Source organism: Diadema antillarum, unplaced genomic scaffold, assembly GCF_040938485.1.
Source record: "Diadema antillarum isolate AM-2024a unplaced genomic scaffold, OU_Dant_1.0 seq00000082_RagTag, whole genome shotgun sequence".
NCBI lineage: Eukaryota > Metazoa > Echinodermata > Echinoidea > Diadematoida > Diadematidae > Diadema > Diadema antillarum.
The window spans coordinates 1,960,749-1,988,045 of NW_027271175.1; the positions used below are offsets into that span (position 1 = coordinate 1,960,749).

General features: G+C 38.1%; 1 protein-coding gene across 1 annotated transcript; it reads left to right on the forward strand.

Annotated features, from left to right (window-relative positions):
• Window positions 1–27,006, forward strand: LOC139726253 (P2X purinoceptor 4-like). The gene is made up of 12 exons (XM_071637319.1): window positions 1–381; window positions 2,433–2,610; window positions 3,895–3,966; window positions 5,843–5,918; window positions 10,252–10,357; window positions 13,484–13,570; window positions 14,723–14,864; window positions 20,944–21,074; window positions 21,991–22,147; window positions 23,622–23,720; window positions 25,161–25,210; window positions 26,127–27,006. The coding sequence occupies exons 1-11, from the start codon at window positions 194–196 to the stop codon at window positions 25,182–25,184; spliced, it is 1,260 nt and encodes a 419-aa protein (XP_071493420.1). The 5' UTR covers window positions 1–193; the 3' UTR covers window positions 25,185–25,210; window positions 26,127–27,006.
• Window positions 27,007–27,297: the final 291 nt, after the last annotated feature.

The window sequence follows — 27,297 nt, forward strand, 5'->3', positions numbered from 1 at the left end:
GCAGCTGGCTAGCGAACATATAGAACTTAAAAAAGCGTTCGACTTTCTGGCGTGACCGAGGTTTTGGTAGTAGTGAAAACACAATTTTCGAAATTTTACTGGTTTTCTCGAGCACAGGTCAGCTATCTTGACCAGTTTTCATTTGTTGTTTCCTTTATTTTCTCGCTCTAAACGACACGAACTGAGATACCCAATGGCAGACGTCATCGACATACAGCACAACTCTTCGAGTGGGGTCGGCTCCAAATTCCAGGCGTTTTGTTCCGCCGCGCTGTCGGCGACGCTGGAGTATGACACCCCGAAGATAGTTCACATCAAGAGTAAAAAAGTTGGGCTCATCAACAGGATCCTGCAACTTGCCATCATTGGCTATATCATCGGGTAAGAAGACCTAATTATGTCATAAAGTAAATTTGATTGTGGTTTATGTCACAGTTGTTGATTGATGCAGAATGTCGAAACGAAACGCTACCCATTTCTTTTTGGCATGCCGTGATACATAGTGTCATATTTATCTCACATTCCCAGTTCCAAATCCCTAACCCTGAATTAAAAATGGCTGGCCATGTCTCTGGTTCAGGGAACAGGAGACTCACTATTTAATGAGAATATGAGAATCAGAATAGAAGAATCATGTCTTACTCTTAGAATAGCATCTAGAAGAAGTTCGAACCTCAAAGCTGTGACCAGAATTTAATATTAAACGAGCTGAGACTCATGGATAATGATTCATTTGCAATTGAGCTACTTCTACACTTTCTAAATTTTCATGGTGGGGCCAAAATGGGCAAGACTTCCATATGTACCCCCCGCTATATGTATAAGTAACATGAATAAGTTAAGGTGGCTTTGACAATTTGGGATTAGGATTAGAGTTTACTCAGTTTAGGATTAGGGTTTAGGTTAGGGTTAGAGTTAGGGTAACATTGATCTCGGTGTCCTAGGGAAATGTGGACTTGAACAGAGGAAGCTAATACAATGTAGGTGTATAATAGTGGGGGTACATGTATATGGAAGTCTTTCCCCAAAATGTGTCAAAACATAGATTTTATAGTCTTTAAATCAATAAGATTATCTAAGAATAAACTTCATCCACAATATGTGACATACAACTTACAAGCAGTATAAAATATGCTTGTAGGCCTATGTACCTCAAAGCATTTTGGGGTTGTCAATCAGGCATCAGGGCATCACCAGGCTTCCAGTTGTTGTCCAAAATTAAATATCAAAAGTCTGAACTTAGTAACGTGTTTGATATCAGAGGCATTCCTAAATATTGCCTGCTCTAAGAACCTTTACAGCCTGTAAGGCTGTATGTCTATTGTATGTGGATTTCTACACTGAGCCCAGCCTGAATGCGAAGCATTCAGGCTGTAGTATAACTGTACAATGGAGCGCCTGGGGGTTAGATTTCTGTACTATGCTGATAGATTACATTATGTGCTTCCTCCATAGTGTGATTTTTTTGATACATGTGACATCATGTGAGTGGTATCACTGTGTACACAGTGGTCGGATGGATTGCAATCTTAGCTAGACAATCTGAATCGTAAACAAATCTAGTCATTAACCAAATCCACACCTCCCTTCCTGACCCAAATCACAAACCCTCACTATTGTGCCTACCATCGCCTACCATTGTTTCTCTGTGGAGTCATAGTCCCAGTTCAATATTATTACTGTGAAAGCTTGAAAAAAAAATCCTTAATATTGCAGCCACAATGCCAAGTTTTTGGCATGACCCTTGAGCAAGAAATTGGGATACGTGTAATTAATGCTAGGCAAACATATTTCAAAGGATTTTCCTCAGAATGATAATAGGGCATGTTAGTGGAAGGTCAAAATGGATAGTGGGCAAAATTTATAGCACTCAAACAATCAAATATGACCCTTACAGGGCTTACCATGTAAGGAATTTGGACCAAATTATACATGTATAACAAGGAACATGTGATGCTAGAAGGGTATATACTAAGTATTTTTCTTTTCTTTTTTTTTTCAAAATATGGCCCAAACTGGAAAATTCTTTTTGTCCATCAGTAGTTGTTCATTTACATTTATTAAAAGCCATTTCTCGTCTTACCCATTCTGTAATCTGTTTTATTCCCAGTATTGCCTTTACAAATTAATTTCTTGTCATCATTTTTGTTTGGGTTGCAATTGGGTTGCAATTGGGTAGCAATAGGGTACAATTGGGTGCAATTGTTATAAATGTTATAATCTCATATCAAAAGGGTCTTAAATGTAATATAAACATTTTTTGTTTGTTTCCTAATTAGACTTGCATGGATGTGAACATACAGGAAACACTATCAATGATGATAGAGCTTTTATTTGTTGACTGCAGTCAACCTTTCCATAGTGAGTCTTGACTGAAAAAAAAAAAGTTTATGTACATGTATGGCTTGGTATACCCATCTCTTTCTCATTAGGTGGGTTCTTGTGTACAAGAAGGGATACCAATCCACTGACGATGTGGTCAGTGCAGTCACCTGTAAACTGAAGGGCGTGGCATACACTAACATCACAGATGACCCCAATCTCAATGTCAAAGACACCACCCCATATAACAGGATATGGGATGTGTCAGACTACGTCATTCCACCACAGGTTAGTTCCTTTCCTTTTTAGGGCCCATGTGTGCAGTCTGTCTGTAGCTCGATCCACACATAGTCTTTGTTCAGTACCTATTCTTTTTTTTTTTTTCTTTAAAGGTAGAAAGAGTGATATTATGCCGTATATTTCATGAGGTTTTTATTTTTTGCGAAATTATCAAATCTGATCTCAACATAAATGCGACATATGCATGTATATAAAACAGTTTCTCTGCATCACTGTACTCCTTGATTGTGAATTTAACCACCTGGGAGATTGTTTGGAAGTCCCAGTTTGCAAAATAATTAGGCAAGTTGAGTGTATGTTATATACAGTAAACAAACAGAAAAATCGGGAACCCTCTAAAGTAATATACCAATGTTTATGACTGCTGGTAGTGGTTAAATACACAGTTTGAGATTACAAAAATTATTCAAAGTACATGTATTACCCGTAGGTCAACTTTTTAAGTCATATTGAATCAGCAACATGTTTGTATACAAAGTCAATGGGATTTTATAGGCTATTGGTCCTGAGAGGGGTAAAGTTCAATGTGCCTGACGCAATCAAGGAAGTACAATGATCAGTATCTCACGAGATGATAGTTGTACTAACGAGTTTAATGACATTTGGAGTGCTATTCTTTAAAGAGATGGAAAGCTAGAAACATTTAAACGGGGTAAGTACTGGGCAATAACACTCTCATATAATTTTTAAGTGCTACATGGTCACCATTTTCTGTACTTGTCTGCACCTTCTGGCCTGTATCAGGAATTCATCATAATGAGGATCATTGTTTGTAATATCATGCAGGAGATTTTGGTGTTAACCTGTTGAGGATGAGTCCCGAGTATACTCAGGCAAGTGTCTATGGGAAATGCATCTTGTAGCAAAATTAGCCCATCCTCAACGGGTTAACGTACTGAAAAGTTGAAATTTTCGTTGGGTGAAAATGCTCTCACATTGCACTTGACATGAAATTAGCACAAAATAAAAACACATAAAATTGTTTACTCAATGTATGTAATACTATTTCATATTTTAATTTCTAGACTAATTGAAAAAAAAAAGCAAAATAATCATCTCATCTGGAGTATGGAAAGCTACTTGTGTAAAGATTTCCTATTTTACAATGTTAGGTTTTATTGCTTGGGCAAATAAACATTGTGACCTTCTGCTTCAAAGAAATAGCTTAAAGTATTTTGAATCTATTTTTTAAACTGAAAAGTATTAGTGTGCTAACATAATCATACAATCTTTCTCTTTATTTTTTTATTCGTTGGTGTTCTCCATGTCCAGCAAACCAATGCATTCTTTGTCATGACCAACATGATCATCACCCCTGACCAGCAGAAGGGAGAATGTCCAGAGGTAAGAATCAAGTCAGTGATTGTGATTAAAAGCCCCTCATTAAAGGACAAGTCCACCTTCATATACATGTGGATTGAGTGAATGCAGCATTATTAGTCGGAACATATCAGTGAAAGTTTGGGGAAAATCTGACAATCCGTTCAAAAGTTATGAATTTTTAAAGTATTTGGGCAGTCACTGCTGGATGAAAAGACTACTACAGTGTATGATGTCAAGGAAAATAAAAAGAATCTCACAAAAATTTATTTTTTGAAAAATGAGCATATTTCCTTGACTTGTCACTGATGTATGTCAAGGATGATATTATTCCCCTTGCCTTCTGAAAGAGGCAAGTCAAGCGTTCTTTTATTATGCGAGAAAAGTGACAATACGTTGAATTTTCTTTATATTTTCTTTATATCGCTCTACACATATGACATCGCAAGCTGTAGAAGTCTTCTCATCCAGCATTGACTGAGCAGAAACTTTAAAAAGTCATAACTTTTGAACGGATTGTCCGACTGTCCTCAAACTTTCGCTGATATGTTCTACTAATATTGCTGCATTCATTCAATCCACATGTCTATGAAGGTGGACTTGTCCTTTAATCCTACTTCTTACTGATGAGTTTTAATGACTCTGACAATCAAGAAGAGCAGTAGAATTGTGTTTCCAATTCATCTGTGGGATTGGCACAAATGAGTTTCCTTCCGGAAGAGATGTGCCTGTCAAGGAATTTAGATTGTCATAGATGAAGTGTTTGATATGTCACTTTAATAATGATGTGAATATGAGACCATGAGATGCTTTTTATAGTTCTGGACACACATTTAGTTGCTCAGACACTTTTCCTAGTAAATTCTAAACTCCTTTTATGATACTGAGAGGGACAGAGCAAATAAAGATCATAACAAAGTGAAAATCAGGAAGAGGAAATTTCAAGGTGAATTTTAGTTGTGAAATGATCGTTCTGATGTTCACCAGGATATTGTCTGCCAGTGACAGATTACAAAGTTAAAGAAATTCTAATGTGCATTCTAGGGTCTGGGGTATTACAGTTCACAAGTCATTTGATTTAAATTTTCAGTCTGTTTTCAGTGCTTCTTTCAGTCAGGCCTCCTTGTTTTTGTTTTTTCACTATTTTTCAACATTCACGATTCTGAAAGTAGTAAACGTAGGAAATGGAATTTGAATGGGAGGCATCATACAGTCTGATGTGACATGAAGTTATGCTGTTGTCACCCATTTTGCATTGTGAGATAATTGTTTTTCTGACCCCAAGCACACTCAATTTTGGTGCCTATCTATGTGTAACAGGGTGAATTACACACAATCTTCGGAAAGTGTAAAAACTGTAATTCATCAGACAGTTGAAGCTCTATGTGAGTAGATCTAGCTTCTTGCAAATATGGCATGTGAGATGATAAAGCCTTTGTCAGGTCTTCACAGACACTTAAGGTAGTAAGGTAGTATCAAGAGTTTCATTATGACCAACTTTCATTGAAAACTTGCATAATGTGCTTTCACCTTGCATTTAAATACAAGTGCACTTTCTTTCTTGCTGTTTTTCAAAGTTGCCCATTAAATTAAGTGCCCATTAATAGTGTGACAATACACCAAAGGTGGACTGTATTGAACAGGAAGAAGAAGGAGAAGTGCTGATCAGAGTGAAATACATCTAGAGCATTTGGTTACTTTCCTCAATATCCTAAATATCATGTTTAATGTCAGCGTTGCATCAGTTTCATGTGAAAGCAATAAAACTATTCAAAAGAAATTGATGTGTTGGATAGCGTGTATGAAAGCAAAACTAATTATAATCTAGAAAGGAGCATCCTATCTGTACACAATAAAACAATATAAAATGCCCCCCCTCTCTCTCTCCCTCCTTCTCAAGGATCCTGATATTCCCAATGCTGTTTGTAGTGATGACAGTGACTGTCCAGCAGGAGAACCAATGGTCAATGGAAATGGTATGCCTTGGGCTTTCAGAAACTTCTGTTGTTTTCTTTTCCCGTCTTTGTAATACCCTTCTATTTGATACTGAATCCTTTTTTTATGAGAACCTGAGTAGTATGTATAATATTGATATGGTCTTACGGGTGACTCCCATTGTAACAGTCTTTCACAGCCTTTCTTATAGGGACTGGCAGTTTTCTTTCATTATATCAAAGTTTTGTTTTAGCCAAATAAATAAAGTGAATAAAGCGTCTGACAGGATAATTTGGGAACCTGAAAATTTTCTACTTCCTTGTAGTCAAAATTTTGTTATAACCATGTTTGTTATAATGGTAGTGCACTGTATTTACCAAATATTGCCTCTTCAGTGTTGCCTTTGCTCATCTCAAGGGCCATACAATTATCTTTACCCCAGCATTGCCACGTTACCAGGGAATGTACAAGTAGGTCAAGAGGGATATCAAGAGAAGAGTAATGTTGTCTGAAGAAATAAGCACTTGGCAGGGTTTGATCTTGGGACCTCTTTTTGAGAGTCATCAGTCTAATCTACTATACCAGTGTCCCAATGTCTCAGTCACGGTGATCAATTTACATTTTATCTGTCTGAAAGGACAGGTTCACCTTTAATCTACACATGGATTGAAAGAATGTAGCAGTATAAGTAGAATACATCAGTGAAAGATTGACAAAAATCAGAGAATCTGTTCAAAAGTTATGAATTTTTAAAGTTTCAGTGCCATCATTGCCGGATGAGAAGATTACTACAGCTTGTGATATCACATACGTAGAATATTATAAGAAAATTTAAAGAATAGTCAATGTATATTCACTTTTCTTGCATAATAAAAGAGCACTTGACTTCACCTGCATCTTGTAGAAGGCAGAGAGAATAATGTTACCCGTAACATACACTATGTATGTCAGCAACAAGTCAAGAGAATACTTTCAACAGTTGAAATTTTGTGATAGTCTGTGAAATTCTATAAATATTTTCATTGTATCATTGTACACATGTGACATCATAAACTATAGTAGTCTTCTCATCCAGCAGTGACTGGGCAGATACTTTAAAAATGAATTCATAATTCTTAAACAAATTGTGTGATATTCCTCAAACTTTCACTGATGTGTTCCGCTGATATTGCTGCACTCACCCAGTCCGCATGTATATTAAGGTGAACTTGTTCTTTAAAGTTAAAAATACTTGGTCAATATTAAAATGATCCAGACTATAGGGCCTACATATGGACTTCCTCATTGACTTCCATTGAGGTGGTTTTGATTTGCATAGAGTGCTATAAACCCATCAGTGATGAAATTAATGCTCATTAAACCCATTCCCTGTAAGAACTAGGTTTAGTATACACCACATCTATTGTATTACATCTTCTCTCTCTCTCTCTCTCTCTCCCTCTGAAGTATACTTATTTATGTCAAATAAGTTAAAGGACAAGTTCACCTTCATAAACATAAGGATTGAGAGAATGTAGCAATATTAGAAGAACACATCATTGAAAGTTTGAGGAAAATCGGACAATCCGTTCAAAAGTTATGAATTTTTGAAGTTTTTGTGCAGTAACCGCTGGATGAGAAGACTACTGTAGTGTATGAATAACTTAGATGTCACATGCGTACAACAATATAAGGAAAATATAAAGAGAATTTCACAAAATTTCATCTTCTGAAAAAAGTACACATTCCCCTGACTCGTTACCGACATATGTTATGGGTAATATTATTCCCCGTGCCTTTAGAAAGAGGCAAGTCAAGTGCTCTTTTATTATGCGAAAAAAGTGAAAATATGTTGAATTTTCTTTACATTTTCTTCATACTGTTGTACGCATATGACTCATAAGCTGTAGTAGTCTCCTCATCCAGCGGTTCTAACACAAAAATTTTAAAAATTCATAACTTTTGAATCGATTGTCCAATTTTCCTCAAACTTTCACTGATGTGTTCTACTAATATTGTTGCATTCTCTCAATCCTTATGTTTATGAAGGTGAACTTGTCCTTTAAGTGCCATTCTTTCTTTTTTATATTTGAGAAGTGACTTGTGTGCTGTATCAGTTTCAGAACATGCCAAAGGGGCTTCTTCCCTGTTCATGCTTGGAACTGAACTACTCATGAATTGATTTTCTAAACTCAATAGTTTTTTTTTCTTCCTTTCTTCCTCATAGGTGTTCATAGTGTACAGTACAACATTGCCTCAAATGTCTGGAATGCCATTTCTCTCTAGTTGTAATATCTTCTGAAAATTAGGTCCACTGGTAGAAAGTGATTTTTAGCTCACCTGAGCCAAAGGCTCAAGTGAGCTATTGCGATCGCCCTTCGTCCGGCGTCCGTCGTGCGTCGTGCGTCGTGCGTAAACTTTATACATTTTCATCTTCTTCTTGAAAACCCCAAGACCGATTTTCATCAAACTTGGCAGGTAGCATCCCTAGGGGGTTAGGAACTCAATTTGTTAAAATGGGCACCATGCCCCACCCAGGGGGCCCCCAGGGGGCCCAAACCCCCCAAAATTAAGGAATCTGTAAAAATCTTCTTCTCTAGAACCAGAAGTGATAGAGCTAAGTTAATACTATGAGTTAGTCCATTAATGACTGTAGTTTCAAGTTTGTTCATGGCAGAATCAGGGGTACCCCCCTTGGGACCCAGGGGAGGGGGGTGAGGAGGGGTCCTACACATTGTAATAGGGCCTAAATTGTACATTTTTATCTTCTTCTTGAGAACCCCATGACCCATTTTCACCAAACTTGGCAGGTAGCATCCCTAAGGGGTTAGGATCTCAATTTGTTAAAATGGGCACCATGCCCCACCCAGGGGGCCCCAGGGGGGCCCACACCCCCAAAATGAAGGAATCTTTAAAAATCTTCTCTAGAATCAGAAGTTATAGAGCTAAGATAATACTATGAGTGAGTACATTAATGACTGTAGTTTCAAGTTTGTTCATAGGAGACCCAGGGGTGCCCCTCTTGGGGTCAGGGATGGGGGGGGGGGGGGGGGGGGTGGTTGGGAAGGTTCAAATGGGGACCTGAATTGTACATTTTCATCTTCTTCCTGAAAACCTCATGATGGATTTTCGTCAAACTTGGCAAGTAGCATCCCTAGGGGGTCAGGATCTCAATTTATCAAAATGAGCACCATGCCCCACCCAGAGGGCCCCAGGGGCCCCCAATCCCCCCAAATTAAGGAATCTTAAAAAATTTTGGCCCTTATTGTACATTTTCATCTTCTACTTGAGAATGCCTGGTCAAATTTTGGTAGAGCTGTGAATAATTTAGATTAGTGACTGCGTGAAAGGTGAACTTGCGATACTCAGGTGAGCGCTAGACCCGCGGGTCTCTTGTTATGTGTACAACATTAAAAGTGAGCTGTTGTCCAAAACAGAAAGATACTATATAGATAAATTGATAGATGGATAGATAGATAGATAGATAGTGATAGAAAGATAGATATGTATATATATATGGATGGATACAAGTGTTATATATGGATACAAGTGTTATATATAGAGGGATAGACAGAAGGCAGATGGATAGATTGATTGACAAACATATATTGTATTATGTAGATAGATGGAGAGATTGATTATGATGCTTTGATTAATCTGTACCAGTTAGTACGGCATGATGCTGGTTTATGATCTGTGAGAATAGAAATAATTATGATAAAACACGTCCAGGAACGGACTTCTGCCTGTGCGCATTCATTTCCGCCAATTGATTCCCAGATGTTTGTCTGATAGATACAATGTACCAGGGTCTCATTTTCAGTTAAAGGCATAATTTACCATTTGCAGATGAAACAAAAACCCAGCTTAAAGTGCTTTAAACTAGTTCTAAAATGTGGGTTAGGGATACAACCAATGTAAAAATTTGAATCGGTAAACATACAAAAAGTGAACAATAGTTACAATGAAAGTGTTTGTAGACTAAATCGTCCACAGTTATGGTTTATTGAGAAAAATAGTGATATCTCCTTACATCTAAGGCTTTTTTTTCAAAATTTTTACATGGTAGGATGTTTTGTGATAAAACTGACCTACACATATGCATCAAATGTGATATCTCGGACATTTCAAAAAATCATTGCTCCAAAGGTAAACTGTACCTTTAAGATTTAACAGAAATATTGCGTAATGTTCAAATTATGAAAGGTGCACATAAAAACTGATACTTTGATGAATGGTGTGAATCTTGCAACTTAACTTCGGTGCATAGGTTTTGTATTATGCTTCTCTTACACCCACATTAGAGGGTGCTCACTTTTATCGTCATTTTTTGTTTTAGTCGGTGCGCTTGTCCCTTTTCACATCCTCTGTTTTCTTTGTTTTTAACTCTGCAAGGTGTGAGAACGGGGAAATGCGTTAACTACACATACCCGGATGGCGACGTGACCACGACTTGTCAGATCAAGGCTTGGTGCCCGACAGAATTTGACGAGATACCAGTGTAAGTATTCACAGTGCTTATTGTTTAAGATGACAGGTAATGACCTTTAACCCTTCTCAAATCTACTGTATGTTTGTACTTTCTGACTTACATTTGGACATTATTTCGCCTCTTGCCCTAGCTCGGTAACTGATTTCAAGATGATGGAGCAATGGCCTAATATTTTCCTCTCTTCCAATATAGGTTAACTTGAAAGGATGGTGTAGTTTTGGTTGAGATTGGGCTTCAGGTTTCCAACTTTTTATCCCTCTGCAACGAAGTGGCCGGAGGCATTATGTTTTCGGGTCGTCCGTCCGTCCGTCTGTCCGTCCGTACGTCCGTCCGTACGTCCGTCCGTCCCGTTTTGTTTTTGTCGATATCTCAAGAACCGTGTGGTGGCTTTACATCAAACTTGGTATGAGGGTATATCCTTGGGGGATAATACTTTGTGTGGATTTTAGGGTCACAGGGTCAAAGGTCAAAGGTCACAGGTTATTTTGTGAAAAAAAATTGAAACTTCATGTTTTTCTCCATATCTCGCAAATGGTTCAAGGTATCTTCATGGAACTTAGTATATATGCTTGTACCGATGGGCAGTGATTATCTAGGGAAGTTGGGGGTCATGGGTCAAAGGTCAAGGTCAACTCCTCAAGATATCACTACTTTCCTTATATTTATGCAATGAATGAAGGTTTTTTTTTTAAAACTTGATGTATACATGTATTACCCAATATATATTCTGTGGGAAGTTTCTTGCCAAAAGGTCAAAGGTCAAAAGGTCAAAGGTCAAGTGAAAGTGCTGAATTGCACTTTTTCCTCCATATCTCAAAAGTAACTCGAGGTATCATCATGAAACTTACATATTTATGCATGTTCAACCTAACAGTGATTCTCTTTGGAACTGTGAGGTCAAAGGTCAAAGGCCAGGTTTAGATAATGCTATTTTCCCATTTGATACTGAAATTATACTTTTTCTCAATACCTTGAAAAATTACTCAATGCATAAACTTATAAAAGGGTCAAAAGTCAAGTAAAAATCATCAGTTCCCCAAATACCTGCACTCTGACATTTTAATCATTCATCCAATTGAACCTAGTTCTAGGAAAGTGAACATTCAGCACATTTGTGTCAAACCTGTCATTTTAATATTTTGCCAATTATTTGAAACTGTCATCACACATTGTCAAGACATTGTACTATAGACCTATTAGGAGAAGCATGCATTATGGCGGAGGCATATCAGTCGGTGTAGCGATATATCTAGTTTGTAAGATAATGAGGAACCATTTCTGAAATATTAAAGAGCATACAATTCTATGAGGAATTCAAAGTTTATTTGATGATTTTTTTTTGTGTGGAAAAGACTTAGATGTCTATTTAAAAAACAAAGAGGTCCTAATAAAAGGTTCGGAGCTACCGTTTATTAGGACCACATTGTTTGTCCCCGCCGAACGAGTTCGAGCAGGGGACTATGAAACGGGCTCCGTACGTGTGTGTGTCCGTGTGTCCGTCCGTCCGTCCGTCCGTGTGTCCGTCCGTGTGTGTGCGTCCGTGTGTGATCAAAATCTTCAATTTGCTACTTCTCTGTCATTTATGAGCCAATTTTGATTCTGTTTGCTCTATATGATAGCACTACATGGGAGCTTTGAAAGTTCTACACAGAATTTCAGTCGTGACCTTTGACCTTGACCTTTGACCTATATTGTACATTTTGCTACAAAATGCTACTCCTTCGCCATTTCTAACCCGATTTCGATTCCGTTTGCTTTATGTGATGGCACTAGGTGAGGGCTTCAAAACTTCTACACAGAATTTTGACCTTTGACTTCTTTGACCTTTGACCTTGATTTTTGACCTGTATTGTACATTTGGCTACAAAATGCTACTCCTTCGCCATTTCTAACCCGATTTCGATTCCGTTTGCTTTATGTGATGGCACTAGGTGAGGGCTTCAAAACTTCTTCACAGAATTTTGACCTTTGACTTCTTTGACCTTTGACCTTGATTTTTGACCTGTATTGTACATTTGGCTACAAAATGCTACTCCTTCGCCATTTCTAACCCGATTTCGATTCCGTTTGCTTTATGTGATGGCACTAGGTGAGGGCTTCAAAACTTCTACACAGAATTTTGACCTTTGACTTCTTTGACCTTTGACCTTGATTTTTTGACCTATATTGTACATTTTGCTACAAAATGCTACTCCTTCGCCATTTCTAACCCGATTTCGATTCCGTTTGCTTTATGTGATGGCACTAGGTGAGGGCTTCAAAGCTTCTACACAGAATTTTGACCTTTGACTTCTTTGACCTTTGACCTTGACCTTTGACCTATATTGTACATTTTGCTACAAAATGCTACTCCTTCGCCATTTCTAACCCGATTTCGATTCCGTTTGCTTTATGTGATGGCACTAGGTGAGGGCTTCAACACATCTACACAGAATTTTGACCTTTGACTTCTTTGACCTTTGACCTTGATTTTTTTACCTGTATTGTACATTTTGTTACAAAATGCTACTTCCGGCGGGGACATATATTATGCACCGCGTAATTTCTACTTTTCCTTGTTTTACTTTGTTTTTGGATATCTTGGCCATTTTATAGCCGATTTTCATCAATTAACTGTGAATTCCTTTTTGAATATGCTCTTCTTCCCCATCTCAACCAAACGTATACCATCCCTTTATAGGAGAAGTCTACAATATGTTCAAGTTGACGAGTATCATTAACAAAACTGAAGATTGAGGAGAAGTTTGATTAAAATAAGACAAATATATTTGAATAGCATTATACGATTTTCAATGGAATGGAATTAACTTTGAATGACAGATGATATCAGTGATGGCAAGTGAAATGATTGGGTCTCATCCGAAGTGTCATGATGTTACTCATTGAATTATTTTCATTTCTTGTGACAAAATAGTCAAACCAGTAAGTCAAGATTCCATTAATAGACGATTACACGTTTAAGCTTGTAGATTTCTTCTCAAGAAATAGGGTTAGTATGTGACATTATGCATGTGGAATTTGGTTATTATGGTACAAAAAGAAAAGAAAAAGAAAACTAGGACCCATGTCTAGGATGTGCAGGCTTTTATGTACTGACTACCATGCATGTTTTCATATTATCATTGTATTTTGCAGAAACAACACGGCAATCCTAATGGCAGCTGTAAACTTTACTGTGTTAATCAAGAACAGCATCCAGTTCCCAAAATTCAATGCTTCAAAGTGAGTTTATCCAAGAACTTGGGTGATAACCGGCTTTGCAAGTTTATGCACTTCTATAATCTGTATTTTCAGAATTATAAGGGTCAGTACCATGCAGATGTCATTTTCAGTATCTGCACTCGATACCAGAAAGCCTCCAAGAAGTTATGGCATTGGCCTTAATCTGAATTGACGATACCCGCTATGTTTTCAGAGTTGAGTTAACATTTCTTTTATACAGTAGGCATTGATTTCACATCATAATCAGTCAAATCTTTTGTGACTGTATACCACCTTTGCAGCTGCTGAAGAGAGATCAGCATGCTTTCAAATGAGCTTCGCCTTCCCTTCATTATGGCATTCTAGACTCATATTAATCCCTGACTCAGTCCATGTGTGATTTTATGCCCGCTGGCTTCAGATCAGTTTTGGTGCAAGAGTAGATGGTATATCTTGTGTCATGGAGAGGCTTTCGCTATCGAGTATTATTTGATATCTAATACTTGTTATTGTCGCAACTGGTTATGTGCTGAATTAATTAGCGTTTTATTAGTTGCCATGATAAGACAAAAAATCATGGGCATGCATACTCAAGCAGGATTTGAACCTACAGTCTCCCGAGTACTGGACAAATGCCTTAATATGATGTATCCACTGGTCAATCAAGCTTCCGCCCAACAGCCAGTGCTGGTTCTAATCCTTATAGCATGCAGTTAAAGTACTGCATATTTATTCAAATGAATCAAATTCTTGCATCAAGTTGTTTTTATTGCAACTGGTTGACAAATTGCCCTACATCGACATAAAAACGCACCAAATAAATCAATCAGTGTTTTAGAAGTAGCCATGATCGAATCCTGCCAGAGTATGTATGCCCATGATTTTTTTTTTTGATTTTTTTTTATCATGGCTACTACTTTTAAAACATCAATTAATTTTGTGTGTATTTATATCAATGTAGGGCAATTTGTCAACCAGTTGCAATGAAAACGACTCAACACAAGCAATCATTAATTTACATTGGGTTTGTCATTTGACATTTTTTTGTCTCGGCTTTTCTCTCTTTTAATACCATGATGTCTATATTTCCTCTCTCTCACTCTGTCTACCTATTGCTCTCTATTTTATTGTCTCTTTCTCTCATTCTCTGTCTCTCGCTAATGTTTGAAAAAGACGCAATATCTTGGAGAGTAGCAACAGTACCTACCTGAAGAACTGCCATTACGACAAGAAGGATCATCCATTCTGTCCTGTCTTTCCTCTTGGGACGATAGCCAACGATATTGGCGCTGACTTTAACTCATTAGCTTATAAGGTATGTATCCCTCAGCAGTACAACAAAGTTAGTATTCAAACATTAAAAGATGAAAACAACAGTGAAATTTGCAAAAATATATCGCTATATATCTACATGTGCTCAGCCCTATGAGTTGTTGGGTATGAGTCATTTGTTACTTTTTAAGTAATATGGAGCAAAAATTTGGATAGATGCATTAGATTTGTGATGTCAAATCAATAAATACCATGAATGAGTGTTTGTGTGGTAACAAATACAGGATACAATGTCGACCTTTAATACTTGATCAAGATACTTGGCAGAGCTGGAGCACAAGTTTTGCAGTGAACACTGTATTGCACTACCATTTTCTTAGTGTTTACATACACAAAACAGGAGCAATGATGATTTGCACACTGTAAGCTTTCATTTTCTTCTGTTTGATTAATTTGAAAGAATTATCCTCCTTTGCTGATTTTCTTTAGTCCAGTGATGCAGATTTTGGGGATACCAATGTTGATTGCAACGAGATTGCTCGTATGAATATCATATCAAGTCAATCCTGTCTTCAAGTGAAGTGTGAAATGTGGCAGTTAAAACAGGTTTGACTGGTAGCCATTGTGATACTTGTACAATCCAACAGGAATGGAAAAGACTGATAAACAATGAAACAAAGCCCATATGATTTCTGTTAAAAGGGCATTGTACCGGTTTTTTATTTTTTTATATGTTGTTCTTTTAATTCTAAAAGACCCAGCGGTGCAAACAGAATCAAAATTTCATAACGATTTAGTCCGTAATTGTCCCCGCCGAACGAGTTCGAGCAGGGGACTATGAAACGGGCTCCGTACGTGTGTGTGTCCGTGTGTCCGTCCGTCTGTCCGTCCGTCCGTCCGTGTGTCCGTGTGTCCGTGTGTCCGTGTGTGCGTCCGTGTGTGATCAAAATCTTCAATTTGCTACTTCTCTGTCATTTATGAGCCAATTTTGATTCTGTTTGCTTTATATGATAGCACTACATGGGAGCTTTGAAACTTCTACACAGAATTTCAGTTGTGACCTTTGACCTTGACCTTTGACCTATATTGTACATTTTGCTACAAAATGCTACTCCTTCGCCATTTCTAACCCGATTTCGATTCCGTTTGCTTTATATGATGGCACTAGGTGAGGGCTTCAAAACTTCTACACAGAATTTTGACCTTTGACTTCTTTGACCTTTGACCTTGATTTTTGACCTATATTGTACATTTTGCTACAAAATGCTACTCCTTCGCCATTTCTAACCCGATTTCGATTCCGTTTGCTTTATGTGATGGCACTAGGTGAGGGCTTCAAAACTTCTACACAGAATTTTGACCTTTGCCTTCTTTGACCTTTGACCTTGATTTTTGACCTACATTGTACATTTTGCTACAAAATGCTACTCCTTCGCCATTTCTAACCCGATTTCGATTCCGTTTGCTTTATGTGATGGCACTAGGTGAGGGCTTCAAAACTTCTACACAGAATTTTGACCTTTGCCTTCTTTGACCTTTGACCTTGATTTTTGACCTATATTGTACATTTTGCTACAAAATGCTACTCCTTCGCCATTTCTAACCCGATTTCGATTCCGTTTGCTTTATGTGATGGCACTAGGTGAGGGCTTCAAAACTTCTACACAGAATTTTGACCTTTGCCTTCTTTGACCTTTGACCTTGATTTTTGACCTGTATTGTACATTGGCTACAAAATGCTACTCCTATGCTTCGCCATTTCTAACCTGATTTCGATTCCGTTTGCTTTATGTGATGGCACTAGGTGAGGGCTTCAAAACTTTACACAGAATTTTGACCTTTGCCTTCTTTGACCTTTGACCTTGATTTTTGACCTGCATTGTACATTGGCTATAAAATGCTACTCCTTCGCCATTTCTAACCCGATTTCGATTCCGTTTGCTTTATGTGATGGCACTAGGTGAGGGCTTCAAAACTTTTACACAGAATTTTTACCTTTGACTTCTTTGACCTTTGACCTTGATTTTTTACCTATATTGCACATTTTGCTACAAAATGCTACTTCCGGCGGGGACATATATTACGCACCGCGTAATTTCTACTTTTCCTTGTTTCATGTTGAAAATGGAAATTTTTGGGCGAGAATTATGCTAATGAGCTGACGAGCCCGGATGTCGTGATGTCACAGGTGCCAAATGTTTCACTGATTACAAGCCCTCGCATACGCGTGCGTTAAATCCTGCCGAGTAGCAGACAACGCTTAGGCCCAATTTAGCTAGCAGGCGGCACTTGTGTACTGTCCTATCCATGCAGCTGTCTCAAATTTCGCTGAACCAAATCGCACCAAAATTACAGGATATACTTCTAAGCATATTTCAAAATACCGTATTATATTTGAACGAAATCAGTAATCGAGAAGTATCAATATTGACGCCGAATTTCAAGTTGTCACTAAATAAAACCTCACACTTCGCGAGAGATCTTGGTAAACGCGATATGCACAATCTAGAACTGAAGTTAGCCGACTAGTGCTGTGCGAACGGGGAATTTACGCGGGAACTAAATTAAAAAATGTCATGATTTTAGTGATTTGTGTGATTTACGAACTTTATTTTTCATTCAACTTAGCTCAAATGATTTATAAATTGATTTCTTGCTCCCTATTACTTGAAAGATTTGTCTCATGATATTAGATGGCTAACTTCAGTCTGTGCGTGCGCAGGCAAGTAGGGCTACTACGCCGCGATCGCTCTTGTTTAGTCGTACAGAGCAGATTGTTTTTAGCGACGACAAGAAAGTCGACAACTTCACTTACGCTTCTCAACTTGCGATTTGGTTCCAATTAGCGTGAGCAAGTGGACATGAGTCATAAAATACTTCTTGTGATTTTGGTGCAATTTGGTTGGGTGAATTTTGAGATATCTACATGGATACGGAAGTACTCTAGCACTATGCCTACACCAGCGCTTGGATCGCGAAGCGGTGGTACTGTTTGTATTTACGTGGTCGGGCCACTCTTCCGAGGTATGGGTCCTACTAAAACTAGATCTAAGTTAGTCCTTGGTGTTAATACGACCACCATGAGATTTATCTCGACCACAAAAACATTGAAAATCCATAAAGCAGATACCTTACCTGCAAAATTCAGCACAGAAACAACAGGGCCTGCAGCACAAGGGCCTCTAGCGGCAACGCTAGACCTTGGAGTCTGGACTTTCGTCTGGGTATTCGGGGTATGTATTGCATACGAAACGTTTACGCTGTGCCTATTATTAGCGCTGTGCACGTACAGCTGTCGACGGAGCGGCGAGTAGAATCTTCTCGGTCCTTGACTGCTCACTAGTCCTAGTCCTAGTTCTAGTCTAGAGTCTATATGTACTGAATGCCGTTTTCTTCTAACTAGGCGTAAACCGTGATTGCCGTTGACTATTTTTTGGATTTAGATTTTAAGAATCACTCAGTCCTCGTCTTCGTTAGATAGTTTGAACTGTGATGTCGAACCATTATCGCTCATCATCAATGCATAGTTAGTGCAACGTTACTTTTTTTACACATAGTTTTCTATGGGCAGCACGTTCGGACAATGATGCCAATTTCATTTTGCATATCTGGAATATTCCCCACAAATTTGATCTAAATAAAAAGCTTTTGAAGAGATTCCTTTTAAAAATTAATAAATATTGTTTAACATGTTTATTTCAGCTCCATATTGCAATTTTACTAAATAACAGTTTTTGCAGTACTTCGTGTGAGATTTCATCTGTAAATTGACATGTGTAGAACCTTTCTAGTTCGTTTTGCTTAAGTCGGAGGTTGGCACCTGTGACGTATGCCAAATTGTGTGGATCGTTCCTTGGCTTGCTCGTTTTCATTTTTTTCAAAAAATCATTACAGGCTTATCCTGAGTTTTAGAACCCTCTCTTTCCAGTTGTAAGCATCAAAAAATGTAGATTAGAATTATCAGACAAGTAGAAAATGTCAGTACAGGTTTCTTTTAAGGGGACAGAATGATATTTCATTCGACATTGTCATCTGTGTGATTTTCAGATGCATGCTTTTGACAAGGGGCATATCTTTGTCAAGATAAGATCTTTGTCATTGTGTAATTGTTAAATTCCATAAAAGACTATGCAAGTCATAAGAAAGTTGTCATGGTTGAGGAAAGACAGATGGATGATGAAATGCTAGGCAAACACAAGTAGATTCTCTTGATTTAGGATTCCTTTCAGTTGGTTATGAAAGGGTTTTGATCACCCAAAGAAGATGTCGTAAGAAGTGCTGTTGGCACAACTCTTGTGCACATGATCAATCACTCATTCAAACACATCTCACAAAAGAGAAACATCAAAGGCCCAAAGTCACAAAAGGAGTTTGCATGAAATCCTTGGTTTGAATTTGATCCACAGACTATAAAAACCAAGTGTAAAGTGCCAGTAGGCATACTTTGCCCATGGACGAGTCTCTAGGTGTTGTCGTTACATCTCTGTACGGTTGAAATGCCATGTGCATTTTTGCTACTAAAATGTGCATAATCTAAGGAGTAGAGTTAAACTGCCTTTGTGAACTCTGGTCGCAGCATCCAGATGTAGTCCCTTCGAATATAGAATGTGATTATTGAACTCACCTACTGCCAGAGGTAGGAAGCCATGCAGCATGAGGCTCACCAGCTTGAATGCCATCATCACTTTGCGAGCATAGCGATGAAATCTTGACATGTTGCAGAGGGGTGTTTATCCCTTCTTGAGGAAATATTCAAACTTTGTTGTTGTTGTTGTTGTTGTTGCACAAGGTCTCGCATGAATGCGCACTACTCCAGAGTATTAACTGACTTAAAAACTCCTTAATAGACATTTGCTGCCATGATGAGATCCCCTAGAGAACTCCCATTACGGCAAGAATCAGCCTTGCGAAAAGCGTGTTACCGGTACTTTTTGTAGAACATTCCAACAAGTCTTGTCAATGACATTACTTGTTTGGCACTGGAAGAAAGTAACGTGACATTGGTTTTCCCAGTCTGCCTGTGTAAAGTCAAGATATGTGTTGTCTGAAGAAAACAAATTCACATGCTGTCCATACAAGATAATGAAACTTGTATCTTGATTCAACTGAAGGAAACAGTTAGTTCAGTTGCTCACTTGTTGAGTCCAAGTCCTGCAATTGAGACAGTGCAGGTACTATTTTCACACTGATAATCCACTGATATTCCACTGAAATTCCGCAAGATAGTATGCCTCCACAATTCAGAAATCAAATAAACCCAGTCATAGAGATGGACGGAAGGAAAAACACAAACAGCAATGCTGAATGGACATCTCAAGTATATAGGGAAGCATGATTTGGGGGCCAATTTTGCATGGAGTGAACAAAAAGTGCATTATTGATTTTTTTTTTTCATCAGCACTGGAGGAACAATTAATTCTTCTGTGTCATGCATAACCATACACATAAACTTTTAGATGAAACAGCTGTTAACCCAAATACAAAGGGTAGTGACCTTGATAAGTGTGAAGACATCTATTCCCATTTGCATGCGAGTTGCATTGTACAACTCTTTCGTTCTTTTGTGTTATTATTCATATTTACAATAGATGCAGTGATTCAGTTGACTGTTGTGATTTCCTGTAAATTGAATTAAAGAAACACTAAATTTTTTGTCTGGTGGCCCATTTTGGCCACCAAAATCTTGATTTTTTTTTTTTTTTTTTTGTGGCCTGAAATCAAAGCAAAAGTAACAATCCACTTTGAATCTTAATTGCCTGTTCAGGCCACTTAAAAGATAAATTTGGTGGCCTGACACCAACTTTTAGTGGCCCGAGACCACTGTGCCACCACTAATGTCGAGCCCTGGTTAGCCACCTCTTGATGATTTTTATGCCAACAAGATAGATTAGATATGAGACTCCCCTTTCATACTTTTTCTTTTTGCATTCTTATGAAACATGTGGTGTATATAGATATCATTTAAAACCCATGCTCTTCACATTTCTAAATTGTTGTCTTACATCATCTATTTGTGTAGAAAACTCTAAGAGTGTTTTCCAAATGCAGTGTTCTTTGGAGAATTGGCATGTTGCTTTTTACTAATGTATTGAAGTGGTGTTTGTTCTTTCATATGTGATTAGGGTGCAGTTGTGGGAATACTCATCAGATGGGACTGCAACTTAGACTACAGCTTGGATAACTGTCGTCCGGTATACACGTTCAAAAGACTGGACAACAAAAATGCCCTCATCGCTCCTGGATATAACTTCAGGTCAGTTTTGATTTTGTTCTCAATAATGTAACTATCATCACCACCAATGAGCAGAAGCAGTACCCCCACCCCCACCACCACCACCATGCACCCACACCATTTTCATCACCATTTTCAGTAGCATCAGCATCATCCTTCATCCTTGAATATCATCATCATCATCATCATTATCATCTTTTTCTTCTTCATTACCTCCATCACCATCCATCATCACCATCATCTCTGCAGTGTACCAAGATCTACATTGATACCACAGTCACCAACATAATCATCATCATCAGCATTATCAGCATCATCATCATCATCATCATTATCATCTTTATTATCATTATCATCTTCATCACCTCCATCACCATCAATCATCACCATTATCTCTGCAGTTTTACCACGATCTACATTGACACCAGTCATCAACATCATCATAATCATCATCATCATCATTGCCATCTTGAACACCACCATCTTTAACATCATTCTCCCAGACCTGCCTGTCTTCCTGGTTCTTCAGGTGTATTCCTGAAAACTAAACTGCTCTCTTCTGACCTTGACAAAAGAATGTTTAAATAAAAACGCCACCCTGTTTTGGGATTCATTTTCATTTTTCACCTGCCAAGATCCATATAGCACACAATTATCCTGGGTCATCATAGCTTATTGGAATCACCCTGATTTTGATGTACCGTATTTAATGCTGGCAGTCCTGTTTGCCCAATATATTGGTCACTTTCAGCATGTCTTTCACCACAACCATTACCCCCCACTATACCACTTGACATCCAGGGGTTTCTCATCTTCATCACCATTCTCATTAGTTTCACCAGCAATATCATCATCGTCACACTACTATAGTCAATAACTTCATCACACAACCATAGTCTATAACATCATCTCGATGTTACACATTTGTTGCCACCAGGTTCTCCAATAATTACAAAGAGGACGGAGTGGAGTACAGGACCCTGACCAAGGCGTACGGCATCCTCTTCCAAGTCATTGTCACGGGGGAGGCGGGAAAGTTTGATGTCGTGCCCCTCATTCTGAACATCGCCTCTGGCCTCGCCCTGCTATCCCTGGTGAGTTTTGTGAGTATGGTCAAGGGTGCACATTGTCCTTTCTGTTTGGCACAAGCACAGACTTTTGGAATTGGACAATGTAAAAAACAAAAGGACTTTTAGGCCTGTTCGCAGTAAAGTCCATCACTTGCACCCTATTAACTAGTACTGGTTGATATATCTTAATGCTTCTTAGTACTGACCTTGTTATCCATGTTGTTCTCCATTCTTATCTGCCTCCTCATCAATTCGTCGGCAGTCATCTGAACCGTCCTATATGCAATTTTCACTTAAGAATGATATTTCCAGATATTCACGTTTGAAGTTCACCCACATTTTAGTCATGATTGCTACACTTTTATGTATGGCATTTCCAATTATTTCTGTAATATGTGAGACTTTAATCTTCGCTCTAACGTGTGATGTTTTTGTGAAATTGTATTGTTAGGAATTGGAGAAGAAATTGCAAGAAAGCTACATGTATGTTTTTTCGGTTTGCCAAGACTGTTGTCATTTACCATGTACTTTTTTGTTGACTGCGTGTACAGTACTTGTGGTCACCGAACCGTCGTATATCACTAAAATATTACGCGCAAAGTCAATGCGCCCGATATACCACGGTTTAGCTTATCGCTGGCTTTAACCCATGCGCTTATGAGGAAATGAACAAAATGAAATGACAAGTCTCTATGAAAATGATAATTACACAAAGAGATTTTCCCCAGTGACTGCTAGAGTGCATGGTCTTCATACACCCTGTACCATTGTTTTGTGAGCGCAAGGGGAGCATTGGATGACAAGGAGGCGGTAGGCTCACCCCTCGTGCTAACACGCTAGCAAACGAGCAACCGAGGAGCAGCCAAAATCAAGTGCGTACTCGCGTAAAAGTTCAGAAGTTCACGTAATACGCGCTGTAGAAATGTATTACGCAAAGTCCGCCATTACTAAGTGGTATATGGCGGCCCCCATGAAATCACTGACTCCATTGTAGAGTCCGCCCTCTAGTGGTGGGGAGGAGAAAAATCTCTTTGTAATTACACAAAAAGTACATCAAATTAAGAACTGAAAATATCACATTACGTATATAATGGAATGTCCACTATCAAAATAACTGAAAATCGAAAAATCGAAAAATTTGACCGAAAATCGGGATATGCGAGGGTTCAGATGACCGCCGACGAATGAACACCTTTTGACAGTTTCATTTTTCTGTTCTGTCATGCACTTGTCATGGCTGGCATTTTTTCAAGAGTATGTTGGATTATCTACAATAAAAAAGGTATTCTTGTGATTTGTAACCCTACAGAATACTACGATATGTGCTATGTTTACCACAAAGATACCAAGCTACAGCAGGATAACAAGTAGTCTGTAGATTTAAAGAAGAAATTTGTTGTGGTGAGAAGGGCAAGGGTGATAGTAAAAGATGTTTTGCACACTGGCATCCATTTGTGATTATTGGTTGTTAGGGATGTCTCCTTCTTCTCTCTCACAGGCAAGCATCATGTGTGACATCTGTGTACTGTACTTCCTTCAGAAGCGCTACTTTTATCGCAAAAAGAAGTACCAAATGGTTGATGACAATCCTTACGAAGTAAGTATGAGGCAGTATGAAGTGTGAATAATGACATTAATTAATTTCTATGTCTGGAAGAAGGAAGTTGACCCTCAACAAGACATTTCTTCCTTCTCTTTTTTCTTTAAAAAAAAAATACAATTAACCCGTTCCATACTGAATTCTGAAATCCCCATAGACTTAATGCACAGACCACCAGGTTCCTGTACAGAATGGGGTAATAGAAATTTTCTCTGAAATCCCTTCTAATAGACAAACACATAGAAGGATATATACAAAATTAATCAGTAGATAATTTACTTGGTATGAGATTGGTGCATAAAAGTATTCATGAAAGCAAGAAAATATTAAGTAGAGGGGTGAAGGTCGAGGTGTGAATTTTCTTCAATTTGTTTCCCTCTAACAGTTGTGATCTTACAAATTTCATTTGTTAGAGAGTTGCAATCTTACAAATTTCATTTGTTAGAGGGAGACAAATTGAAGAAAATTCACACCTCAAAAGTATTCATGTTTGTCATGAGATATCAACTTAGATATATATATCCAAGTCCCTTTAATGAGTACATGATATGCTTGAAAGCCTTGCTTTTTAAGTTGATTTTTCAAAGTCTGTAATATTCACCCGTTCCTTCCGCAATTCTCTATAAAATACCTTCAATGTCCCCAAACGAGATTCTTTTTGCCCATCGACAGAGAATGGACAGGTTGGTAAATCCACCTGTGCGAAAGCAGTCAAGCGGTGCATGCATCCCTCCTCACGGTCAACTGCATGACATGTGCTCTTGAACAATAGGAATACATGAATAGAGCGTGCGCTGATGGGCCCACAGACTCTTTTGTTCTGCACAAATCAGGCACCAGAATGCGATGACTGGGGTCAGCGAACACAGATATCTACTGTGATCAGCTTTAAGTTTAATCGCTAATGTATATGTTGATACGAGTTTTGTAGCAGAGTGGGGGCAAACTAAATCAGAACAAAGGTAGAAAATACTGTGATATACGAGTTCTTCCAACAGAAAAAGAACAAGTGCTGATCGAATAAACTCTAATCTTTTCATCAAACCCATTTTGGGGGACTTTATAACACAAAGAAACATTAATTTAAGCCACAAAAGCAGGCACTCTTGTCTTCATCTTGGGAACCTGGTATACCAGGTTCCCATATATCAGTTGCTCCCACGGGAACCTGGTATACCACGTTCCCGTAAGGAACGGGTTGAATTTTCCTTGTATGCTAGTATGGCTCTTATTTTTTGTGTCTGTTTGTATGTCTGTGTGTAGTGGGCAAGGGGGGGGGGGGGGGGAGGGGGGTGAGTGGCATGGGTATAGGGGTATTCTAACCCTTTTCACAGTCACTGTAAGGCAAGAAAAACATGGAAGAACAATGTAGTCCTTTGTGTATTTGTATGGGCAATGGCACAATTACTTTCTCTGATTTTTGTTTCATCTTTACAGGATATGTCTGATACTGGAGAATAGCAACTATCATCATGATTCATAAGGAGGTAATCCTCTGGATTTACATTTAGTTGTTTACTGTCTTGTATATTTTTTCTGTTTATACATATATATGTCTACTCATATGCCTATGTATATATTCATTTGCAATCAATTACAACCGAAAGAAGTGCTACCCTTAACTCTTCATGTGGGTCTTATGAAGAGCTTGCAATGATGCATAGAATTCAAGAATAATAGGATACTTGGGAGATAGGTTACTCTGTGGGTAATTAATGGACCTGTTCGAGAGCAGGAGTGTTTTGGCAGTGCAAGGGTGTCATTCAGAATTGGCTACATGAAACTGAAAGTTTTAATGGGTTCCCTCCTCGAATCATATGAAAAAGAATTTGTCATTTACCTCCTCCTAAAGAGACGTTCATCTTTACAAGTTGAAATGCAGACAGTGTTTAAATGGGCGATATTATAAGCAATTATATTTCCTTGTCAAATGTTTAAGTCCTCAATACAAGAGTTTGTTAAAACTCAAGAGTATGTGAGAATTACTGGGCGTTCATGCAATGATGATGAAAGCATGATTCGGCTGGCCCTGATGATTTTTTCAATGAATGTTAGATGATAAAGGTCTTCTCGAAGCATTACTGATGTGTAGTGTATTAATGCTATGATACCGAATCCATTGATTGTAGACAGAATAATTTGTTGATGACTCTGTTGATAAGAATAAAATATTTTTGCACATTTCCTGCCAAATTAATGCACAAGTGCTTCTACAAGAAGCCTAAAACAGCAGCAAAGAAAGATGTATAGGTTGTATTACACCTCAGAAAGTGCAAGAATGTCTTATGCATGACATATTTTTGGATTTATATTTTTTATACTGCTGATTCAGATTGTGTAAATGTATAGATTAAATGTGACATTTGATTATTTCTTAATCATGTCATTGTTTTCATTTTTCAGTTATCCCATCCCTTGTACAGGGCTCCGAAATGCTGCAGTTGTTCCAAGTTCCAAGTCAGCAATAGCAGTCATCAACATCAGCCACAATCTGCCTTTTTCTGATTACTTAATTAAAAGTGGATACCTCATACACTCAAATTGGTTGTTTTAGCCACCTGTGTAGAAAGGTCAATATGCTGCATCTGAAAAAAAAAAAAAATGTCCTACTGGAAAACCAAAACGAAACAAACATTTTATAGTTTATTCTCATGCACTGTGGCCATCTATCAAAAATGGACGTCAATCAAGCGTGAATTCTTTTGACCACACACCAGTGCCAGGTGTTGGTCTTGTGTTCAGAGATCATCGAGGCCGAGTTAAGTATAGCTGCATCTCACACATTTCTTCAAGATATGTCACGTATGGCAATCTGACTGGCCACATCAATCAAGAGCAATATACCTATTTAGTATAATTATGTAGGACCTACACACAACATGACTCACTTATGTTTATTATAACATATTATATTGTATCCTGATAACTTCTTTTTTTTTACCGCTTGCCTGGTCGGGCAAGCAGATTTTCTAGTTGTTGTAGAACACTTGCCCAGAAATGAATTTTACTTGCCCGCAAAGAAAGTAAAAAAATATAGCATAATGATATCACTTGTAAGTCATGGGCTTGATAAAACACAATCGTTTGAATAAACACCACATGTTGATTCACACGCATTATAGTAACAAACTTGGTTCGGTATTGCACTGCTTTGGAGCTTCTTCACATAAAAGTACTGGAAAGTTGTTGAAATGAAATTTAAGTGTGTTGCATCACTAAAATGTCATCATCTTTGGGCTTCTGTATGGTTGACTTGAAGGGGAAAATATTTTTAAAAAAAGAAAAAAAGATGGCTTCAAAAACTTTCTGCGTGCTATATACTGGCAAGCATTTTTTCTCATTTCTTTTAAAACACTTGCCCCAAGCAATCGGGCAAGTGCTTATGTAGCACCTTGCCCTTTGTGAGTAATTCTCTGTGTCTGTGTAATGTATATACACAGCATTGTTTACAGACCATATGTGACCGTGCACCTCAAAACGAACATAAAGTCGCACTCACTGATCTTGCGTGAGGACTGAAAATAATGTGAAATGGGTCAACCTAGCCGAATTTGACTTATTCATATTTTCTGAA

Excerpts from the sequence above, each read along its gene's own strand:
- LOC139726253 (XM_071637319.1), top strand. The coding sequence starts at position 194 with ATGGCAGACGTCATCGACATACAGCACAACTCTTCGAGTGGGGTCGGC. Across the intron at positions 10,358-13,483 it reads GAATTTGACGAGATACCAGT|AAACAACACGGCAATCCTAA; the intron begins GTAAGTATTCAC and ends TGTATTTTGCAG. Across the intron at positions 14,865-20,943 it reads TTAACTCATTAGCTTATAAG|GGTGCAGTTGTGGGAATACT; the intron begins GTATGTATCCCT and ends ATATGTGATTAG.